Here is a 19,457-nt window from a genome sequence, read left to right as displayed (position 1 = left end):
AATATGTGCAAAAGACAGAATTGATTGGTTTATCATTCTACCAGCTATATTGACCTTTTCAGGACGAAAAAAAAAAACCTCAGGAGGGGAGGGAGAAGGTATCAAGTTTCACATGCAAGGCATGCGCAAGGCACGGCCGGTTTTGGCGGGTGTAGGAGTCAATGGGTTAAATATGCAATCATGTAACATTGTACCATTGTTTTGTTATAGTGGTCCAAGATATCCGCCCCACTTCGGGATCAGTGAAGGTATAATTTTCCTCCTTTTACCTTAAATGTTAAAATTTATTGAACCTGACAAGGAATTTTATAACTAAACACTAACTAAGTCATCAATGTTGAAATTGCTCTGTTGTATTTCTTGTATACACACCCAAGATTTAAGACTCTTTTTGAGAAGTTTTGTTTTGTGCATTTTTCTAACACTACAATTAAAACTTTGAAACTAGAGATGACAGAAGAACTGTCGCAATTTGTTTCAAAATTCAAACTGTTGTTGTTTTTCTTAAACTTTTAACCCACCTACTGCTATCCAGACCTTTTCTGCTTATGACTGTCGCATGCAATTTCTAGAGCACGCACTGCTTGCGTCATGCAAAAAATTGCACACAACTCTCGTCATTCAACATTGCCTATACCTACGACTGTCGTAGGATTTTGAAACATGTTTTAAAATCCAAGGACATTTTTTGTGATGAACACAACAGTGATAAGTGAGTTGTAGGTTTGCTTTCCAAGAAACATTTTTTGTCATAGGCCTGTTGAAGCTTGTCGCATGCGACAAAGTCATACTGTGTAAATTACCCTTTACACTGCTTTTAATCTGAACAGGGTGGAGATCTTTTCTACATATCATTGATGGAACAGTTACCAGATGATGTTACATCAGGAGCAGCAAATTTTGAGGAAGTAGCGAGTGTCAAAGTGTGCAAATTAAACCCTTTCACCTTAGCTGGGATTGTTCCTGGTAGGTGAAGGGTAATTTACGTGCAAATCAAATTCACTAGAGAAGTAAAACTGCTGATAGAGGTTTGAACTTGAGGCAGCCTTAATTAATGTCAAGGTGTGGTTACAATATATGTCTCCTTTAGTTTCTTCTCTTTTTTGCACTAGCCCCTCATTACTCACAAACACACATACAATGTCCATGAACAATGCACCATTTGAAAGGTTTTGGTGAGTGGAAGTCAATTTTACATAAGAATAAATGAAAGAAGTACATGTAAAGATTGATAAAAATTGGTTAAAATCATTAAAATGAAAAAAGTTGGAAAATTTCTTTCTCTGCATCTGTAACTAAAAGTTACATACTGTAGATCCACTAAAAACAGGTTACGAATACGAAGACCTAAGACCCGGTCTTTGTTTTCGTACTACGAAAACGAAGACCCTGTAAAACGGAAAACCGTAGAAATTACAAGTTCAACACACATTAAGCGGCAGCATTACAAGTTCAACACACATTAAGCAGCAGCAAGGCTAAGTGATATAATAGGACATTACACTTCATGCGTTTCTTCCCATTATTATACTGCTAGTACTGCTGGCCCGTCTTATCTGCTCTATTTCGCTTTGTGAGCTAATTTGGTAGTGAAATTCTTGAGGGTTTCCTTGGGTAAACTTACCACGCATATTTTTCTGGTTCAGCAGGCAGAATTCGAAACACTAGCCGCCTTTGATTTATAGTTAGGATTGCGTGACAGGATAATAAAGAACGCGTTCTGTACAGGAAATGACCCTGGGGTTCTGTCAATAAATAATTTATGTCTATGTATGTTGAAGCTAAATATAAAATAGATTCTAACAGTCTATAAGGCTTGTTTGCTGGGAAATTCTCAATAAAAAGTCAGCAGGTCTTTTTTGCTGACGTAGGGTCTTCGTTTTCGTACTACGAAAACAAAGACTGGGAAGAAATGCATGAAGTGTAATGTCCTATTATATCACTTAGCCTTGCTGCTGCTTAATGTGTGTTGAACTTGTAATTTCTACGGTTTTCCGTTTTACAGGGTCTTCGTTTTCGTAGTACGAAAACAAAGACCGGGTCTTAGGTCTTCGTTTTCGTAACACACCCCTGAAAACAGCTTGTTTCACAGTCCTTATTGCATGGGTAACATAAGATATACATGTATGTCTTGGACCACATAGATGTTAGATTAAAGCAATTCAAAAATTGTTTGGTTGTGATAATAATAATAATAATAATAATAATAATAATAATAATAATAATAATAATTCATTTTTAAACAGGGTGATCCCTTCAGTCGCAGGACTGGTATCAACGGGCCGGGGACCCTGTATAACCTAAAATAAAAATATGTATAAATTATATATGTGACCTTCTTTTGGAAAACGGACACTAACGCTTTACCGTTTAAATGGCAAAACCGTTAAACATCCGTTTATATCCGTTTAAACGGTTTGCTCATCCGTTTTAAAAAAATTTGCATCTGTTTAACGCTCTATGAAAAACGTTTAAAGGGTTTGCTTATCCGTTTAAAAAAATTGCATCCGTTTAACGCTCTAGGCAAAAAGGTTTGCTTAATCTGTTTAAAAAGAAAGCCAGCAGCTGTTTAAACTTAACCCTGGAGCAGAACTATCACGCTAACAATCGCTCGATACTCGCCGGAACGTGAACTGCAGAACAACAATTTTTTATCTGTGTTTATAGAAAGCGAGTAATCGTCGCATCCTTGGACAAACAACAAAAAAATTTAAATATCAGTTTGGACAAACGTATAGCATCGAGAGCCGATGAAGCCATTCATTCGGCGACCGTGATTCTGCCATTAAGCAAATTGAATGACTTGAAGAACAAAAAAAAAAACAAAATGCAAGCATTAATACGCCGAGGCAACATTTACTCCTGTAAACATGCTTTCCGGTGAACAGAAGCGAAAGTAAGGTGTTCGATTTCAACGTGATTGACACTTTGTAGTTATCAAATATTTTGGTGTTTTCAAGTGCGTACGCGATTACCAAATTCAAACTTTGGTGGAGACAAAATTTGTCGAGTTTTTTGGCAGAGCCAAAGAAACTTTGTCAACCTAGTGCACACGGTAACTTATGGGAAATGCCCTTTGAAGGCGGCATGCTATTTTTACATTTCTATGGGAATGGTATTTTTCCTGAGTTTGGCAAAAAGTCGCAAGGACGCTTATACTGCCGTGTCAGTAAAAGGCAGGGCCGGGGTCTCTTTTTTTTTCTTTTTTCTTTTTTTAATTATTTTTATTTTCAACATCAGAGGTCATTTGTGGGTCAAATAAAGATTAAAGCCAATATGTAAAAAAGTTAAGTCTCTAAAGCTTACTAGCTTAGGATAGGTCATTGGTGACAACACTCGATGCAGTTCCGTATTCTGGCGGACATTGTTTCCGTGAATTTACTACCTTTTATTCTTCCAAGAAACGAAATGAGGCCAAAAATACAAGGTGTGAGACAATATATTTCCTTGAACTAACAAATTCGTGAACTAGAATGTATATGAACTTACTATGAACACCCCCGCCGCCTTCCAAGATCGTGTTCGTTTGTTAGTCAATCCATGTCACGCGTGACTATTATTTCGGAGAATGAAATAAACATGCGTTAGAATTCCTTTGAAAAGCTCGGCATTTGAATAGAATGTAGAACATTTCTCTGGAAATCTTTCCAAAAAAGATGCATTAACTGACAAAAAAAAAAGATTCAAAATACTTGGGAGACAAGTGTTATTCTTGAAATACTTGTGCTGTAATGTAAAGAAAAAATTTCATTGGCGACATCAAAACTGACATGTAAATTTAAAAACTCCATTTAAATTTAAAAAAAAAAAACGGTAAAGCTTGAAGTGGATTGACTGTCAAACTCCCTTCCTTCCAATGTTTTGTAGAGGATGATGGTTGATCACATGAAAAATGATTAAAAACCCTTCCCATGAAGCTATATTATTATGCCCAGTAAAACTATCTGAATGCACAGTATCAGAAAGCAACACAGGGCGCATAGCGTAACCTGTGAGCCAAGCGAAACTTAAAATAGCACATAAATAAATCAATAAAATATATATACATATATTATTATTATTATTATTATTAAAAAGAGAAAAAAAAAAGACCGCGACCCCGACCCCGACCCCGACCCCCAGCCCGGCCCTGCGTTTTACTGACACCCGGAAGGTTTCATTGTGGCGCATTATCTTTCGATAGTTTATATGGGACACAAAGCTATGTTGTGAAACAAAAAGGTCCAAAATGTGTAATCTTGAAAGCGCAAACTTCTTTAGAAAGCGAATCATTTCTGGCGTTATTTGATCCTGACGCATCTCCGCTTCTGACAAGGTCATTTGCAGTTCATTGCATATGCAAATTTGTTTCGTGCAACTTCAAAACAAAACAACAATAAACAAAGGAGAAGATGATGGATAGTTTGCGATGGCATTGGCTATGGTTTCGTGACAGTATAAAGAGTTAGTTGCGCCTGTTGTACGCGTGTATTGAAACATTTCTTGTCAATGTATAATTATCCACTGGTTGTTTGCTTCCAGAGGTTATGGCTTTTGTAGTTAAAGCGTTTCTTGCAGTTAAGCTGTCCGTTTTTAGACTTTTTTGTTTTAGACAACCGTTTAACGCTTTAAGCTATCCGTTTTTGGACTTTGGTCAACCGTTTAAACTTTTTGCTATCCGTTTAAACAGTTATGGAAACAGTTAAGTATCCATTTACAACCGTTTCTCTTGACCGTTTAACGGAAAAGCTTGAGTGTCCGTTTTCCCAAAGAAGGTCACATATATCTACCTAAGCTAACTATTTAAAGAGATACAGCTAAAAAATGTCATTTGGAAGCTTATAGAGATTGGTATTCTCATAGTAATAAAATTTTAAAAAAGTTAAAAAAAGTTCTAAGAATAACCAAAGAATAAAAAGCGGAAATAGCCTGGAAATGTTCCATTGGAAGAGGATGCTTTTTTGCAACATCTAAATAAAATTTGGGAAGTATAATGTCATTAATTGACGATCTAGTGCATCTATTAAAAACGAGTTAGCAGTCACTCTGGCTGCGTAGTATCAAGTAGTCTTTAAAGTATAAAGGAACTTCCCCGACCAGGCACTTGTTAACTAACAATACACAATGCTTTTCCATAAGTTTTTTAAGAGGCAGCCAGCGTAGGTTCTCGAGTATTGTTTCCGTGGCTATGTTAGGTTTAATATCGTATACAATTTTCGCAGCTCGTCGCTGTAGGCGTTCAAGGGACTTTACATTAGTTTTTCTCAAGGGGCAAAAACACGTATCACAATAGCTTAATATAGGTAGCACAGTTAACAGATAGATCTTATTTGCTGCTTCCATGGTTAAAAACAACCTCGTAAGTGGGACAGGAGGCCAAGCCTGCTGTCAACTTTTGACCTTACAAAGCCAATGTGATCGTTGAAAGATGAACACTCATCCAGTACTACACCTAGATACTTGAACATCTTTACTTGGTTGACTTCCTTCCCTTCCATGTAAAACGAACTGTGAGATTCAGACCTAATCAGCCTCTGACATGTTCCAAATATAACATACTCAGTTTTCTTTACGTTGAGGAAAAGATCGTTTGCTGTTAACCAGTCAGAGACATTTTTGAGATCAAAGCTTAAGTTCACTTGTAGTTGGTCAGTGTTTGAAGCAGCAGTGAAAATAACGGTGTTGTCGGCATATAACATGACACTTGACAGACCAACAGCTAAAGGAAAATCGTTTATATAAAGAATAAACAGAAGGGGCCCTAACACAGAACCTTGAGGTACTCCGCTACTGATGTTGGCGGCAGAAGAAAGGTGATTTTCAATGGACACACTCTGAGTCCTGTTAGAGAGATAGCTTTCAAACCACGAGAGAGGCAGGTCTTGAATTCCATAGCTGTGCAACTTGTTTAAAAGACCATCATGAGGAACAGTGTCGAAGGCCTTTTTCAGGTCAATAAACACTGCCCCCGTCAGAAGCCCTTTATCCATATGGCCACAAATTTTATCCGTAAGGAAGGTAACAGCCAACTGAGAAGAATGATTTGCACGAAAGCCCAATTGATAAGGCGAGAGGAGAGAGTTTTCTGATAGGTACACTGTGCTATGTAGCTGATGGAAGACAGCTTTCTCCAAAATTTTCGACAGGATCAGTAAGATTGATATAGACCTTTAATTGACAAGTTCATCTTTGTTTCCAGATCTGAACAAGGGTACAGTCTTCGCTTGCTTTCATTCAGACTGGACAACACCATTTTCAATTGAAAGATATTTGAAATAGTTAATCAATATCACATGTGTAATATCACATCTAATGATAATGATAATAATAAATACATGTATTTTAGCTTCCCATCAGCCTGGTGATGTGCCAATTACAGTCATGACGTGTACAGGTGAACGTCTTGGAATGACATGTTTCCGATATGTGGATGACATGCGAGAGAAGGTGCTGCAGCTTGTTAAGGATCCCCCGCTTCAGTCTTTGTTTGTTCGCCACTTGGTTTCAAGAGCATTGATTCTTTGGAAATGACAGCAATATTGCACAGGTTCTAGGGCCATTGAATGTGCAGGACCAAGGTAAGAGGAAAAATCTTTTTGTAGGATTATTTTAAGCCTTTTTAACTGGTGAATGCGCGCATGCGCAATGAACGAGTTATAGCGATAGCTGACTGTTGACTTGGTTGGTTGGTCGGTTCTGTCGTTAACTTTTGGGCGTGCCTAGTGAATGAGTTTTAAATTCAATTAGTGGAAAAGCACGCGAACATTTATTGTTCACGGCGCATCAGGATTTTCTTATTCAATATGTAGAGAATAATTTGACGATCATTTAGTGCAAGAATGGAGATTTTTCGTTAAATCTGAGCAAAGTTACAAGTTTTTCAGTTTTTCAGAAATTCTGGGGTCGTAAACTCAATTAGTGAAAAAAAAAAACGTGAAATGTCTTTTCACGATGCATCAGAATTCTCTTATTCATTCTGTAAAGAATAATTTGACAATCATTTTAGTGTAAGAATGGAGATCTTTCGTTGAATCTAAGCAAAGTTATAGGTTTTTCCGTTTTTTTTCCGCATAGTGCGGTGTCTTTTAAGAATGAAAAATAATTTAATTTAGAAATAATTTAATTAAAAATAATTTAATTTAAAAGTAATTGTTGGCATGGACTTTGAATAAACAAGACGCTTTTTAGAACTTTTACCTTTAGCACTAGTGGCCTTATTTATTGTAGGCCTCACCGATTTTTTAACCTATCCGCCCTTCGCGATTGAACTAACTGAATCGTTTTAGGCTGAAAGAATGCGTGATATTGCGTTGCGCAACTTGAAATTTTGCCCGCCACAAAAATGTCTTCAGCTGAAAGAAGCACTCTTATTAACTGAAATGTTCACTGCTAATCATAACTTTTTTCATACATGAAAACTCGACATCTTTCATCATATTTTTCCTTCTCGTACAAAAGTGTTACATCAAGTAGATTAGTTTGCTAAAAAAAACTAGTTTTGCTGTCAGTTTTCACGCGAAAGCGGAACGTGCCATATCACGCATCATTGACGTCGTAAACAAAATTATGCAAATTTCTGGTGAAATGAACACTTTAAGATCTTGTCAGCTTTCATAGAGGTTTCGAAGGGAAAAAATGTTTCATTTTCGAAATTTACAACTGGTAATTTATGGGAAAACAAAAGGACGCAGTCGATAAATAATTCTTATTTAGCAAGAGCTTGTCATGTTTCATTATTTTTACTTGAGGATTGCGTGGACTGAACTCCAAAGGAAAAATTTCACGCTTTTATCTCGGGCATGAAATGTAATGCGATACTTTGTTGAACAGATTTCTCTTTGTGAGATCGGCTTGAAAAACACAAATCTACCTGGAAGTTAAAAAAAGTATGCCCTACAGTAATTTTGCAATTTTAATTCCCAAAAAAACTTCACTTGCCCATTGGGCAAGTGATGGTCAGAATCCACTAGCCCGATTCCAAAATCCAGTAGCCCCGGACTATCGGACACGAATTTGCATGACGTAGCTGCACATGGCGTGCTTCTATGAACTTTGAATAAAAAAACGGGTGATTTTCTTTTTAATGGGCGCATCAGAATAATCTTATTCAATCTGTAGAGAATAATTTGACAATCATTTCTATAGTACAAGAATGGTTATTTTTCGTTACATAATCGAGCAAAGATATAATTTCTTTTAGCTTTCCAGGAAGTTTCCGTAGCCATCTAAATTTCAATTACTATGAGTCATCTGCATTCACGAGTTGGCTCACAGGAGCCTTTGATCTTTGCAATCTCATCCATCACAAATGGATAGTTTCAGTCACCCCTTTGCTAGTTTTATTGTTTAGTGATGTTTGGTATCAAACAAGGGTGTGCAAACCTATGTACGTTAAGTAGTTGTTGGGGTATAAATTTGGTTTTACTGATAGGTAAAAGTGTTTTACAATCCAGTTTGGAAAATAATGACTTTGTCCAGGTTGTGTCAATCTCGTACCTAGAGTCCACAGGCTCTTTGGCCAGCAGTTGGTCACCAGGAGAGACTTCAGAAACCAACCAACCGCTGGCCATAGAGCCTGAGGACTCTTGTTGTAAGATTGAGGTTGTGTTAAAAATTCTGACAATATGGAAAACAAAACCAACGTTATAAAAAACATAACAACCATGAGTAACCAAAGTAATCCTGTTCTCCCCCTCTTCTTCTCTTAGATTCCTCAAGCCAAACAAAACAGCAACAGTCGCTTAATTCAGCTACTGGTTTGTACAGCAGCACAATCAGATGCTGAACAGTACATTGAAATGATCTTCAGCACTTCAGCAGGACAGATTGTCTTCAACTCTTAAGAGGACCAAACACCATTACCTGAAGATGTCGCTAGACCAAATGGCCATGAAGACCTGGCACAGTATCTACAAGATGTAAACATTAGGTACGTGAGTGTATTTGTTGAGTTTCATTGATCAATTGGTTTGTCTATCCATTATGTACATTGAATGATATTCCATGCATGGGCAAAAAGGCATAAATTTCTTCTATTGGTTTCTAGTTTTTAACAGTTAAATTATTTTAAGCTGACTTATTGTGCTGATTCTAAAATGCTTTTTCTCAAGGTAATGAAAATATTTGGTACATGTACTTTTTTCGCCCTCAGTGTACCATTTAGCTTTACACCTTAAAATTGCGCCTTTGGTGCGCCATCGGATTATCTGCTCTAATTCACTTTTGCAAGATTCAAGTGGCTCGTTTAAGGACGGTGCCTACTATTGTTACTGCGCATATGTTCTGTGCATCTCGAGATACTCTGGTTTCCTATGCGTGGTGCCTGCCAATACAGGAATATTTTTGTGGGGTTTAAACCTATGCGGAGAAAGCAGAACTTAGCAAACGCTTTTGGTATCTCGAAAGAAAATTGGGGGTAACCATGCATTTTTCAGAGATAATTAAGCTTCAATTTAGGAAAAAATCCTGTACATTGCTTTATATTTTGGCGCTTTTAAGAGATATTATTGCTTAATTATCTCTGAAAAATGCGTAGCTACCCCCAATTTTCGTTTTGGATTCCAATAGGCCTTTCTAAGATCTGCTTTTCCCGCAGAGTCATAAACCGCACAAAAATACTTCGATATTAGTAGGCACCGTCCTTAAGTTCGTTTTCTGAGGTGGGCTGGCTGGAAGATCTTCAAGTTCTCTCTCCAGTAAGGCGATTCGCTCTTCTAAATCGAGTTCTTTATGTATAATGTTACGTTTTTTGGCCGCTGCGAAGCTAAGAGATTTCTCTCGGACTTTAAGTTTAATCATGTCCCAAAGTAAGGCAGGGTTCATTGTTTCATCTTTTTCGTATTCTTGTTTTGTTTGTCTGATGGTCCGTTTTATCAGGTCGATGTAATCAGCGTTGACTAAGAGCGATGTGTAAAGTTTCCATTACCCTTATACCCTAGGGTTTGAGATATTTAATGTAATCAAGGAATGGTCTGTTTTAAAGCCTGGAAGGATATCTGCTGAACTGACGATGTCCAAAAGACTTTGGCTTATGAGGAAGAAATCTAGTCTACAGTGAATCTCAGGTTGTGATTGACGCCACGTATACCATCAAGCTTCTGGATTTAAGATTCCCCAAGCGCCTACAATGTCAAGATTTTCGCATATGTCACAGACGGTATTTTTAGCGTTCTGGTCTGGTTTTTGCAAGGCCACCTTGTTTATCCTTCTCTATATCTAGGACAAGGTTGAAGTCCCCTCCCAGTATGATTTCGTTTTTCTTGAAAGTCTAAGAGGTGATCAGACAAAGCTTTAAAAAAAGTTGGATCATCTTCATTTGAGGCATATATGTTCGCTAGAATTATGATTTTGTCCAATTGATATAAATTCACAAAATATATAGCTGCCCGAACTATTGATATAAGATTTCATGATTTGGAGGTCAAAGTTGTTGTTAAAAAGGATACTTACACCTGCCTTGTTGCTTGAAAAAGTGCTAAAAAGGCTTTTGTAACCCCATTCAGCGGCCCAAAAGTGTGAAATGTGTTTGTTGGCTGTTGCCATATTTATGGTGATTGACGGCAGCGAAAAACGCAGTCGTTAGTGGGATTTGAACTTCAGAGTTTGTATGTTATTGTGTGGTTCCAGAAAATATCCATAAAAATATCCGAAAACTGGCTGCATGCACAAGAATTATAAGCCGCCTTTGAGAACAATTTCAAAAGGTGCTCCCTTTAAAACTTCAAAATTAATTAGTCCGTGGCAATTGGATTCACATCTCAGCAAATAGTTATCTCTGTACTGAGTTCGAGAATTCGAGAAAGATAAAAAGTTTGTGTTTTCAACATTTTATGTCAGGTTTTTATCAAATAAACGTTGCTGTTTCACGTCCCATGGGATTCAATCTTGAACAAAATTTGCATACATCGAAAAAGTTGTGCCGGATCAAATTTCAACTGCAAAGTACATCAACATTCACTGGATGGGAATATCTCTGCAGAATCTTTTCTTTTTCTTCCAGAAAAAAAAAACCTGTCACGCTGCCGTTATTTTCGCTTATCAGAAGGATTAACCAGACAACACTTCTACCAAAATGGTTTTTCCAGAATGATTCATCGTTTTCGCTGCTTTTGTTTCAAAACAACGTACGTAAATATGTTTTTGTGCTTCCGATCGATCGTATGATGTTTTCAATGTTTTGTACATGGTCCTTAACCCTTTGGAAAACTAGTTCCCCACGAAACCCCCTCCCCCTCGGAAATTACTGCCCTTTAACCCCCCCTGCCCCTCGGAACTTCCAGTGGTCTTCCGTGGGGGGGGGGGGGGGGTATGGATATTTTCTGGAACCACACAATTGACAAATAAGGTTGAGTTCAGCTCGTCATAGGAAGTAAATTGGATTTCATATATTAAACAACTTGGCTGGATTTGTATTGTGAAGGAGATTTCATAAAAATGAATTTGAATAGTAAACTTAAGAAACAGTATTTCTAATTATGTTTGTTCGTCAGGATTATCTGTCAAAATAACATCCAAAGGCGGTTACGAATTTACGGTTTAATCTCACAAACTTTCACTGGTCACAAAGACATGGGGATCAAAAAAACCTTGTTCTCATTCTGTTCTGCATACCACACACGCGCATTCTATTACCTATCCTAATTGCACAGGACAACCACTATGATCTTCTGAACATCCTCCCCTTCTTGATATGACAATATCAACAAATATATCTAATGTGACAAAAACAGTAAAACACTGACTCTACTTTGGTGCTAGAAAGTTCCAGTCCTACATGTAACTTATAGCTTGCACAAAATGCACTTAATGTTCAACAACATTCTAATGGACACAGTTTCACAATTGGCCTCCTCAGCACGCTCTTTCCTATTTGGACATCAGCAACTCTGACTTTGTTGTCTTTCCCCGGGAACACCTGCACAATTCTTCCTAGGGGCCATTTTCCTCTCGGAGTGTCAGGAGACATGACAATAATCACATCACAAACTTTCAGGTCAACGTGGTTGCTACGTCATTTCTTCCTCGAGGGTAATCCAGGGATCCACTCCCGTAACCACCTGTGTCAAAAGTGTTGAACAAGTTCCTGAACATGGCGCCATCTCTTCCTTGGATTAAAGGCTACAACATCAACACAATCAGGCACAAACCTTCCTCCTAATTGGCCATGAAGGAAATGGTTTGGCGTAAGTGGGGTCAGGGCGGTTGGGTTGGTCGATTGATAAGTCAACGGCCGAGAATTAATGAAGCCCTCAGCACCCACGACTGTGCTTAAAACTTCCTCATCTCTGATGTCTACAGAGCCCAAGATAGAGTAAATAGCCTTCTTTGCAGCCTTAATCATAATTTTGTGCACACCACTGAATTGAGGGGCATGAGGAGGGTTGAAGTGCCAAGTGACTCCATAACTTGTTGTGGTCTCCTGAATCTTCTTCTTATCCAAGGCTTCTAACTCCTTCAGTTCATTACTCCCACCAACAAAATTGGTGCCATTATCACAAACACATCTTCACGTAGGCCATGGCGGGAGGCCATTCGAAAGAAGGCATTTAAGAAGGAGTCAGTGTCAAGACTAAAGGCTAGTTCCAGGTGCACAGCCCTAGTCGCCAGGCAAGTAAATAGACACAGGTACTGTTTCAGATGCGTTTTTCCTCTCCCTTGTCTAGTGATAAAGGGTCCACCGAAGTCAACTGATGTTTGACTGAAAGCTTGTAGGGAATTCCAAGTCCACAGTTCAGGTAAAGGGGACATAATCTGCTTGGCTGGTGTGGCCTTTGTTCTTCTACACTGCATGCATTTCTTTTCCCACTCTTTCATTGCCTCCCTTGCTGAAACGATCCAGTACTGAACTGAGAGCTCTGCTAACACCTCATTAGTTCCTGTATAAAAGCTCTTTTTGTGAGAGTCCTTGATTATGAGGGTTGTAATCCAGTGATTACGGAGAAAAATGATGGGATAACGGGTCTCCCAGGGTAGACACTCAGCAAAGCGAAGCCTTCCATCACAACGCAGAATCCCGTCCTCATCTAAAACAGGTTTCAGAGCTTGTAGGTTACTTCCACTAGGCAATTCCTTTCCAGTCTTCACTGCTTGGATTTCCTCCTTGAAGACCTCTTGTTGTGCGTGCTTGATAATTCGCATCCATGCAGAGGCGACTTCATCTGGTTGTATGGTTCCCTCCCTCCGAAGGGCTGCTGGCAAAGGACTGTTTTCCAAGAAGCGATCCACCCAAGCAGAAACTCTGGTAAGCTTGCTCCAACTTGAGTATCTTAGTGGCTCCAAGTGGTCTTCACCAATTGATGAAAGGAACACAGTGTCTTCTGTCATCTCTTTTGTCTGGTACCCTTTGCGGATCTCAGCATTTAAGTCTCTTCTAGTCTCGATTTTGTTCTCTGGCCTCTCAGTTGGATCCTGCTTCAGGAAGGATTGACCATTCCACCGTTTTTCTTCATCACAAAGAGCTGAGACAACGAGTCCCCTTTTCAGAGCATTTTGCAGGATTTAATTTGGTTGGCACATGTCTCCACTGTTCTGGGTTACTTAAAGCTTGGATTTCGCCAACTTGATTGGACACAAACGGTTTGAACCATCCACACTGTCCACGAATCCAGTAAAGCGTGTCCATGCTATCGGATCCAGGGGACCCTTTCATGTCTCTGAATTCCAAGTGTATCACCAATTGTTTCATTAAGTTTGGCCCCTGTGACAGCCGCCATTAGTTCCAACCGAGGTATGCTTACAGCTTGGAGCGGTGCAACACGGGTCTTTGAAGCTACCAGATGACAATTTACAGTCCCATGGTTGTAGAGGTGCCTTGTGAAACGAGCCCCACCATATGCCTCTTGAGCTGCATCCACAAATGTGTGTAAAGTCACCTCCTTGACTGCCGCTCTGGCTCTCAAACAGCGGGGGATATGAAGGCTTGGTAGGGACAACAGTTTATTAAACCACTGCACAGCCTTCATCGACAGGTCTCCACCAACCGGTACATCCCAGTCAACACCGCTGACCCACATCTCTTGTAGCAGAACCTTAGCACATACAGTGTATGGTGACAGCAGACCAAGAGGGTCGAAAAATGTCGCTATGGACTTGAGGAAGCTGAGTTTTGTAAGGTCATGTTTTTCTGCAGGCTGGTTCACCTGAAACATAAATACATCCTCCTCTGGACACCACAGGACTCCCAAGGTTTCAACAGGAGGAAGTTCACCACAGTCAAAATCAACTTCTGTGGCACAGTCTGAATTGAAGATGGCACATTGTGCAACACTTCAGGTTCATTTGATAACCACTTTCTGGCAGACATCCCAGCAGAACCCCAAAGTTGTGAGAGCTGTCTGTACAGTTTGACTGCAGTCTTCACGTCAGGTGAGGAATCCATGCTGTCGTCCATATTATGTACTTTTAAAAACAGTTTCAGCAGCTAGTGGGAACTCTGACTGATGTTTCCTTGCGTGCTCTTGGGCAACAAGCTGGGCTTGACAAGGACGCCAAACACAACTTGGTCAAACTCGAAAACATCAGGCTCTCTGAATTCCTAAGGAAGCACTGCGATCAGTTGATGTGTGTTCAGACATTGGCACAGTTCTAAACTTCTCTCTTTGTCCTTCTGGTTTTGTCAATTGATCACTTGCTTTACTCACAGCAGACTGCACACTTTCCTGACCATGTTCCTTCAGCATTTGTTCTTTGCCAAGTCTCCGCTCCAGTTCTCTCTGGTACTCCTGATAGGTTTTCTCGAGCTCTTCAACAACTTCACTAAGCTCCTCTTCTCACCTGTTAATTTCATCCTTAAAGCGCTCAGAATGTTCCCTGATTGACAATTGTCCGGTGGGCGCTGAACTGGAAACCTTAAAAGTCCCACTTTTGCTCGGGTTGCTGTTCAGATATCCTTTAACGATCTTTTCCACTTCACAGAAATCGTCCTTCCAGTTCACTCGCAAAGGTATGAAGTTTGACGAAGTCGCCCACAGTTTCGCAATACATTTCTAAATTTCCGACTGCACAAACCACATCCTCAAAAGCCATATAAAGAATGTCAATACTTTCCATTACCTGCATGTTCAAATAAAGTCCGCCTTCCATGGTCATCATCAGTTTGGTTCTTGTTCTTGTATAGGCGCCTTTGGATTTTGCTTTATCTCACTTCAGTCGTTCAGCCATATTGAGTAAATAACACTCCAAAATTGCTGCTAAATCCTGATAAAATTGGGTCAAATCTTCTTAAATACAACCTCGCTCTGCTACCAGATGTTCGTCAGGATTATCGGGCAAAATAACATCCAAAGGCGGTAACGAATTTACAGTTTAATCTCATAAACTTTCACTGGTCACAAAAATGTGGCGGATCAAAAAAGCCTCGTGCTCATTCTGTTCTGCATACCACGCATGTGCATGCTATTACGTATCCTAATTGCACAGGACAACCACTATGATCTTCTGAACAGTGTTTCAAGGAACATAACTTTTAACAGAATTACAGGTAAAGGTTGGTATAAGATTCAAGGAATTCAGACTGCAACAAGTTTATATGACTGATCTGTACATGAAGTATTTCGAAACATTGAAAATCCTTTAGTTTGTTTTATTAACTTACACACTGCAGCGTTTTTGTTAGAGCAGGGATGCATGGACCATTACTTGCCAATTACATTTGTATATGCTTTGTCTTAGAGCAAATTTACCATCTAGTTCCTGCTAAGTTAAACTTGGTCATCCTTAATCAAATGCTTAACAAAAAAGCCATATTTGATGTAAAACAAGATACGATAATCTGTATAGCCTGTTCCGGACGTACTAGTAAGCACATTGCACTGAACACATAGGGTATGCTGTTCATGTGTTGTATGCCAATTTCCCCAAACCCCAAACTTTCAGTAAATTCTCAAATTCATGTTTTGACTCCTGGTTGATCAGCCAATCTTGTGCAGACAGTCATGAAGAGAATGGGTTGATTTTGAAGATGAAGGTGGGGTTCGTCAATTTTTAGGGGATCAGTAGAATTGTTTGTTTTTACATTCCAGTTAAGACATGCCAAAAAATTCAAGAATGTCTTTGCAACTGCAAGTCAAGTTTTACCTCCTCACTTCAAGCAAAACACTGTTTTCTCAAAGCAAGAAATGGATATCTGCATATTTATAATAATTTGCCGAATATTCTTTGTTTATTAACCCTTTGCCTTAACTAATTGAGTTGAGAAGGAAACACACAGCTGGCAGCTTATTAGTAAATACATTGTCTTTTAGGAGTCCTCCTTTCTTAACATAGCCTGTACATCACAGGAAGGTCATGAAGAAGAAGCCCCAAGTTTGTCCTCTGGAAGAACATTGAGAGTGACTCTTCTAAGCAGTGAATGGAAGTCCACAAAAGGAGGTGTGTCAACCATCAATAGAGAGCTTGCCATTCAGTTAGCAAAGTCCCCTAATGTGCAAGTCAGTGTCTATCTCCCTGAATGCAATGAAGAGGATAAAAAAGTTGCTGCAGGTCACAATGTCCATCTCATTGAGGCAGGAAAACTACATGGTATACATCCAGATCTTTGGTTGTCCTCTCTACCAGCTCGTCATGCTGTGGACTGTGTGATTGGACATGGAGTCCAACTTGGAAAACAAGTGCAACTGATAAAACGCCAATATGATTGTAAATGGATTCAGGTTGTCCATACTGACCCCGAAGAGCTTGGAATGTTCAAAAATGATGCAGATGCTGTTTCTAAAGGCGAGGAAAAGCACAAATTAGAAGTCAAACTCTGTGAATTGTCTGATCAAGTTGTAGCAGTTGGACCCAAGCTAACGGAAGCTTTCTCAGGATATCTGCGTCCCTTCCAGAAAGATCGAAATGTTCTCAACCTCACCCCAGGCATCTTCTCTGAGTTTGCTGATGTAAAGCAAGCTTCTAAGGAAAGAAGAACATTTTCTGTTCTGTTGTTAGGGAATGGTGACAGTGAAGACTTGCAGCTGAAAGGTTATGACATTGCTGCTCAGGCAATTGCAAAGTTGAAAGACATGCCACAGCCCTACAAACTGAAGGTCGTTGGAGTAGAAAGTGGAAAAGAGCAGCAAGTAGCAGAAATGTTGCTCCAGCAAGGCATTTCCCGTGATCAACTTGTTGTACGTGGTTTTAAAGAAAGAGAGCAGTTGGCTGAGCAGTTTTGTGAGGTAGATCTTGCTATTATGCCGTCAAGATCTGAGGGGTTTGGTCTGCCTGCTCTTGAAGCTTTATCTGCTGGTCTTCCTGTGCTTGTAAGTGGCAACTCTGGTCTCGGAGAAGCGCTTAAGAATGTGCTCCATGGTTCAAACTGTGTAGTGGATTCAGACAATCATAAAAGGTGGGCCAAGGCAATCAGGAGTGTCCGTAAGAAAAAAAGGGATTTACGACTTGCAGAAACTAAGTCTATTAATGAAGAGTATGGAAAGATGTACAAGTGGGAGGAGCAGTGCAGGTTACTTGTGCAAAGAATGATGAGCATCACTTCAGGTAAAATTCCTATGTTGATTTACTTGTGGAAGATGTGACCTGTGGTATAGAGCTGTTAGTTGTCCCTGTTTTATTATAATATTTAAACAGGAACAAATACCCCAGAAAATGGATTTGTGAAGGAGAGGTCAATTCATGATAATTATGATGGCAGAAAGGGGAGTCAGCCTCTAGAAACACATGTAAATTTACCCATTGAATATCTGGATTCCTCCGAATTTATAAAGTCTTCCATTAATATTATTTTTATCAGTGCTACAGGACATACATGTATTTCTATTCTCAGCGTGCTTTTAAACAATCATAATTATTGTGATAAGGCAGTCCATACACTGCACTGTACTGTATGTCTGATGGCTGTGCAAGCTTCCTTATATTACTGTATTCTTAAAATGATCTGGTAAAGAATGTTAATCCATTGGTCTGCTGATTGTGGTCTGAGATGCTAATAAAGTCCAGTACATTTTGTACAGCACTGTATATTATAGAGATGTTGCTTCTTCAAGCACTGTGTATCTTTACACTCCTTATAATAATGGTGTGTTGGCTAATTTTGCATATTACAATAATCATTATTTTCCCCTCTGAAGGTTTTTCTGGTGGAAGTCAGTCTTCAGTAGCAGGTTACAATCAGCTTCCTTTCCCTGCAGCCTCTCAAACTCATCTGACAAGTGAAACAGAAGGTAGGCAGGAATACGTTTTTTAATGACAACAATTTGCCAACATGTATACATGTAACATTTGCAAAAACTGTTAGCTGTGCATGTCTTTTTGCCTTGTTAAATAATATAATTTAGATTTTTGATACTTGTATACTCTATAAGTGTAATTATAGGATTCTTGTCCAGAAATACACTTGTTATTCCTTTCATTGGTGGTTTTAGGTATGACAGCTGAACAAATTTTTCGTGGTCTTGAGCAAATGCGACATGATGCAGGCAAGATCATTGGTGCGACACTGCGACACAACTTCTAGAGGGGTTAAAAAAAAAAAATTGTTTCAGACAAAGGTTTCCAAATTTCTAGTAATAAAGGAGCAGGGAATTGCATGTTTTACGCATTGTCAGAACAACTGGGCCTGGTGAAAGGAATCCAAATCTCTCATGAAGCATTGAGGCAGCGCATAGTCCAATACCTCAAGGAGAACCCTACACTGGTAAGTTGCAATGTAGTATTGCTAATGTCTAACAAGTGAGTTCGGTTTCATTTTATGGTTATACAAATCAAGCAAAGCAATAAAATGGGAGACGTTGGAGTATGCCAAAGTGGCTGACTGAAAAATATACCTCTATTGTGAATTCATTATGATAAACTCAATAATTATCACATTCAAATCCTAGCAGTATGCAGATGTTTGTCACTGCATGAATGTAGTTTAATGGTCTTACATGTAGCTCCCACAAGTCTCCTGTAGTTGAGTGCTACAGTGTATACAGCTATTTCAATTAACGTTGTCGGATCAAAGCTTAAACCTTAAAGACATCTTCAAAGCGGCTTTCACCTCATCCATTTGATAAAACTATCCTAACATTTCTTTCATCCAAATGGCTTGCCATCGTATATCTCCACTGGACAGACGAGGCACAGCTGATTTTGATGAACTTATTCATAAACAAATCCACAGAATCTTGAGGTCTGGTCTTATATCTTTATACTTTGATCCGACAACATTATTGAAATAGCTGTATAACATCCAAATGGAAGGTCAAAGGTTCAACTCTGTTAGGGGGAAGAATTCAGATTTCTTTTTCTGAGCACAATATGCCTGTGTCACTGACTGAAAAATACCTCTATCAAGATTTGCTTCATGAAAAGGCAGAAGTCAATTCTAAAATGGTTGCTACAAATGTATTTCTTGGACAGTTGGTACATTAATCAAGGGCTGATATCACGTGGAGTAAAGCCAAGCAAAGCTCTGAAATTCCGCTGTATCTGATGCTTCAGTTATTCATTAACAACTGAATACATAACTTATTGGATTAATTGAATTATGGAACAGTTAGCAT

At 39.1% G+C, this 19,457-nt stretch overlaps 2 protein-coding genes and 1 long non-coding RNA gene across 3 annotated transcripts in view; all 3 read left to right on the top strand.

Annotated features, from left to right (window-relative positions):
* LOC146477775 (uncharacterized) overlaps positions 1-19,457 on the top strand; it is a 291,187-nt gene that overhangs the window by 258,697 nt on the left and 13,033 nt on the right. The window lies entirely within an intron of this gene.
* On the top strand, positions 215-16,355 carry LOC146477777 (uncharacterized). Its single transcript, XR_014865315.1, has 5 exons — positions 215-248; positions 831-966; positions 6,326-6,557; positions 8,688-8,908; positions 16,221-16,355. It is a non-coding gene; the product is annotated as an uncharacterized LOC146477777 (long non-coding RNA).
* Positions 15,364-18,967, top strand: LOC146477776 (uncharacterized). Its single transcript, XM_085113068.1, has 4 exons — positions 15,364-15,457; positions 16,243-17,451; positions 18,042-18,134; positions 18,336-18,967. The coding sequence occupies exons 1-4, from the start codon at positions 15,364-15,366 to the stop codon at positions 18,425-18,427; spliced, it is 1,488 nt and encodes a 495-aa protein (XP_084969194.1). The 3' UTR covers positions 18,428-18,967.

This window comes from Pavona decussata, unplaced genomic scaffold, assembly GCF_977016875.1.
Source record: "Pavona decussata unplaced genomic scaffold, jaPavDecu1.1 SCAFFOLD_69, whole genome shotgun sequence".
In the NCBI taxonomy this organism is placed as follows: Eukaryota; Metazoa; Cnidaria; class Anthozoa; order Scleractinia; family Agariciidae; genus Pavona; species Pavona decussata.
This window is presented reverse-complemented; position numbering and strand designations above follow the sequence as displayed.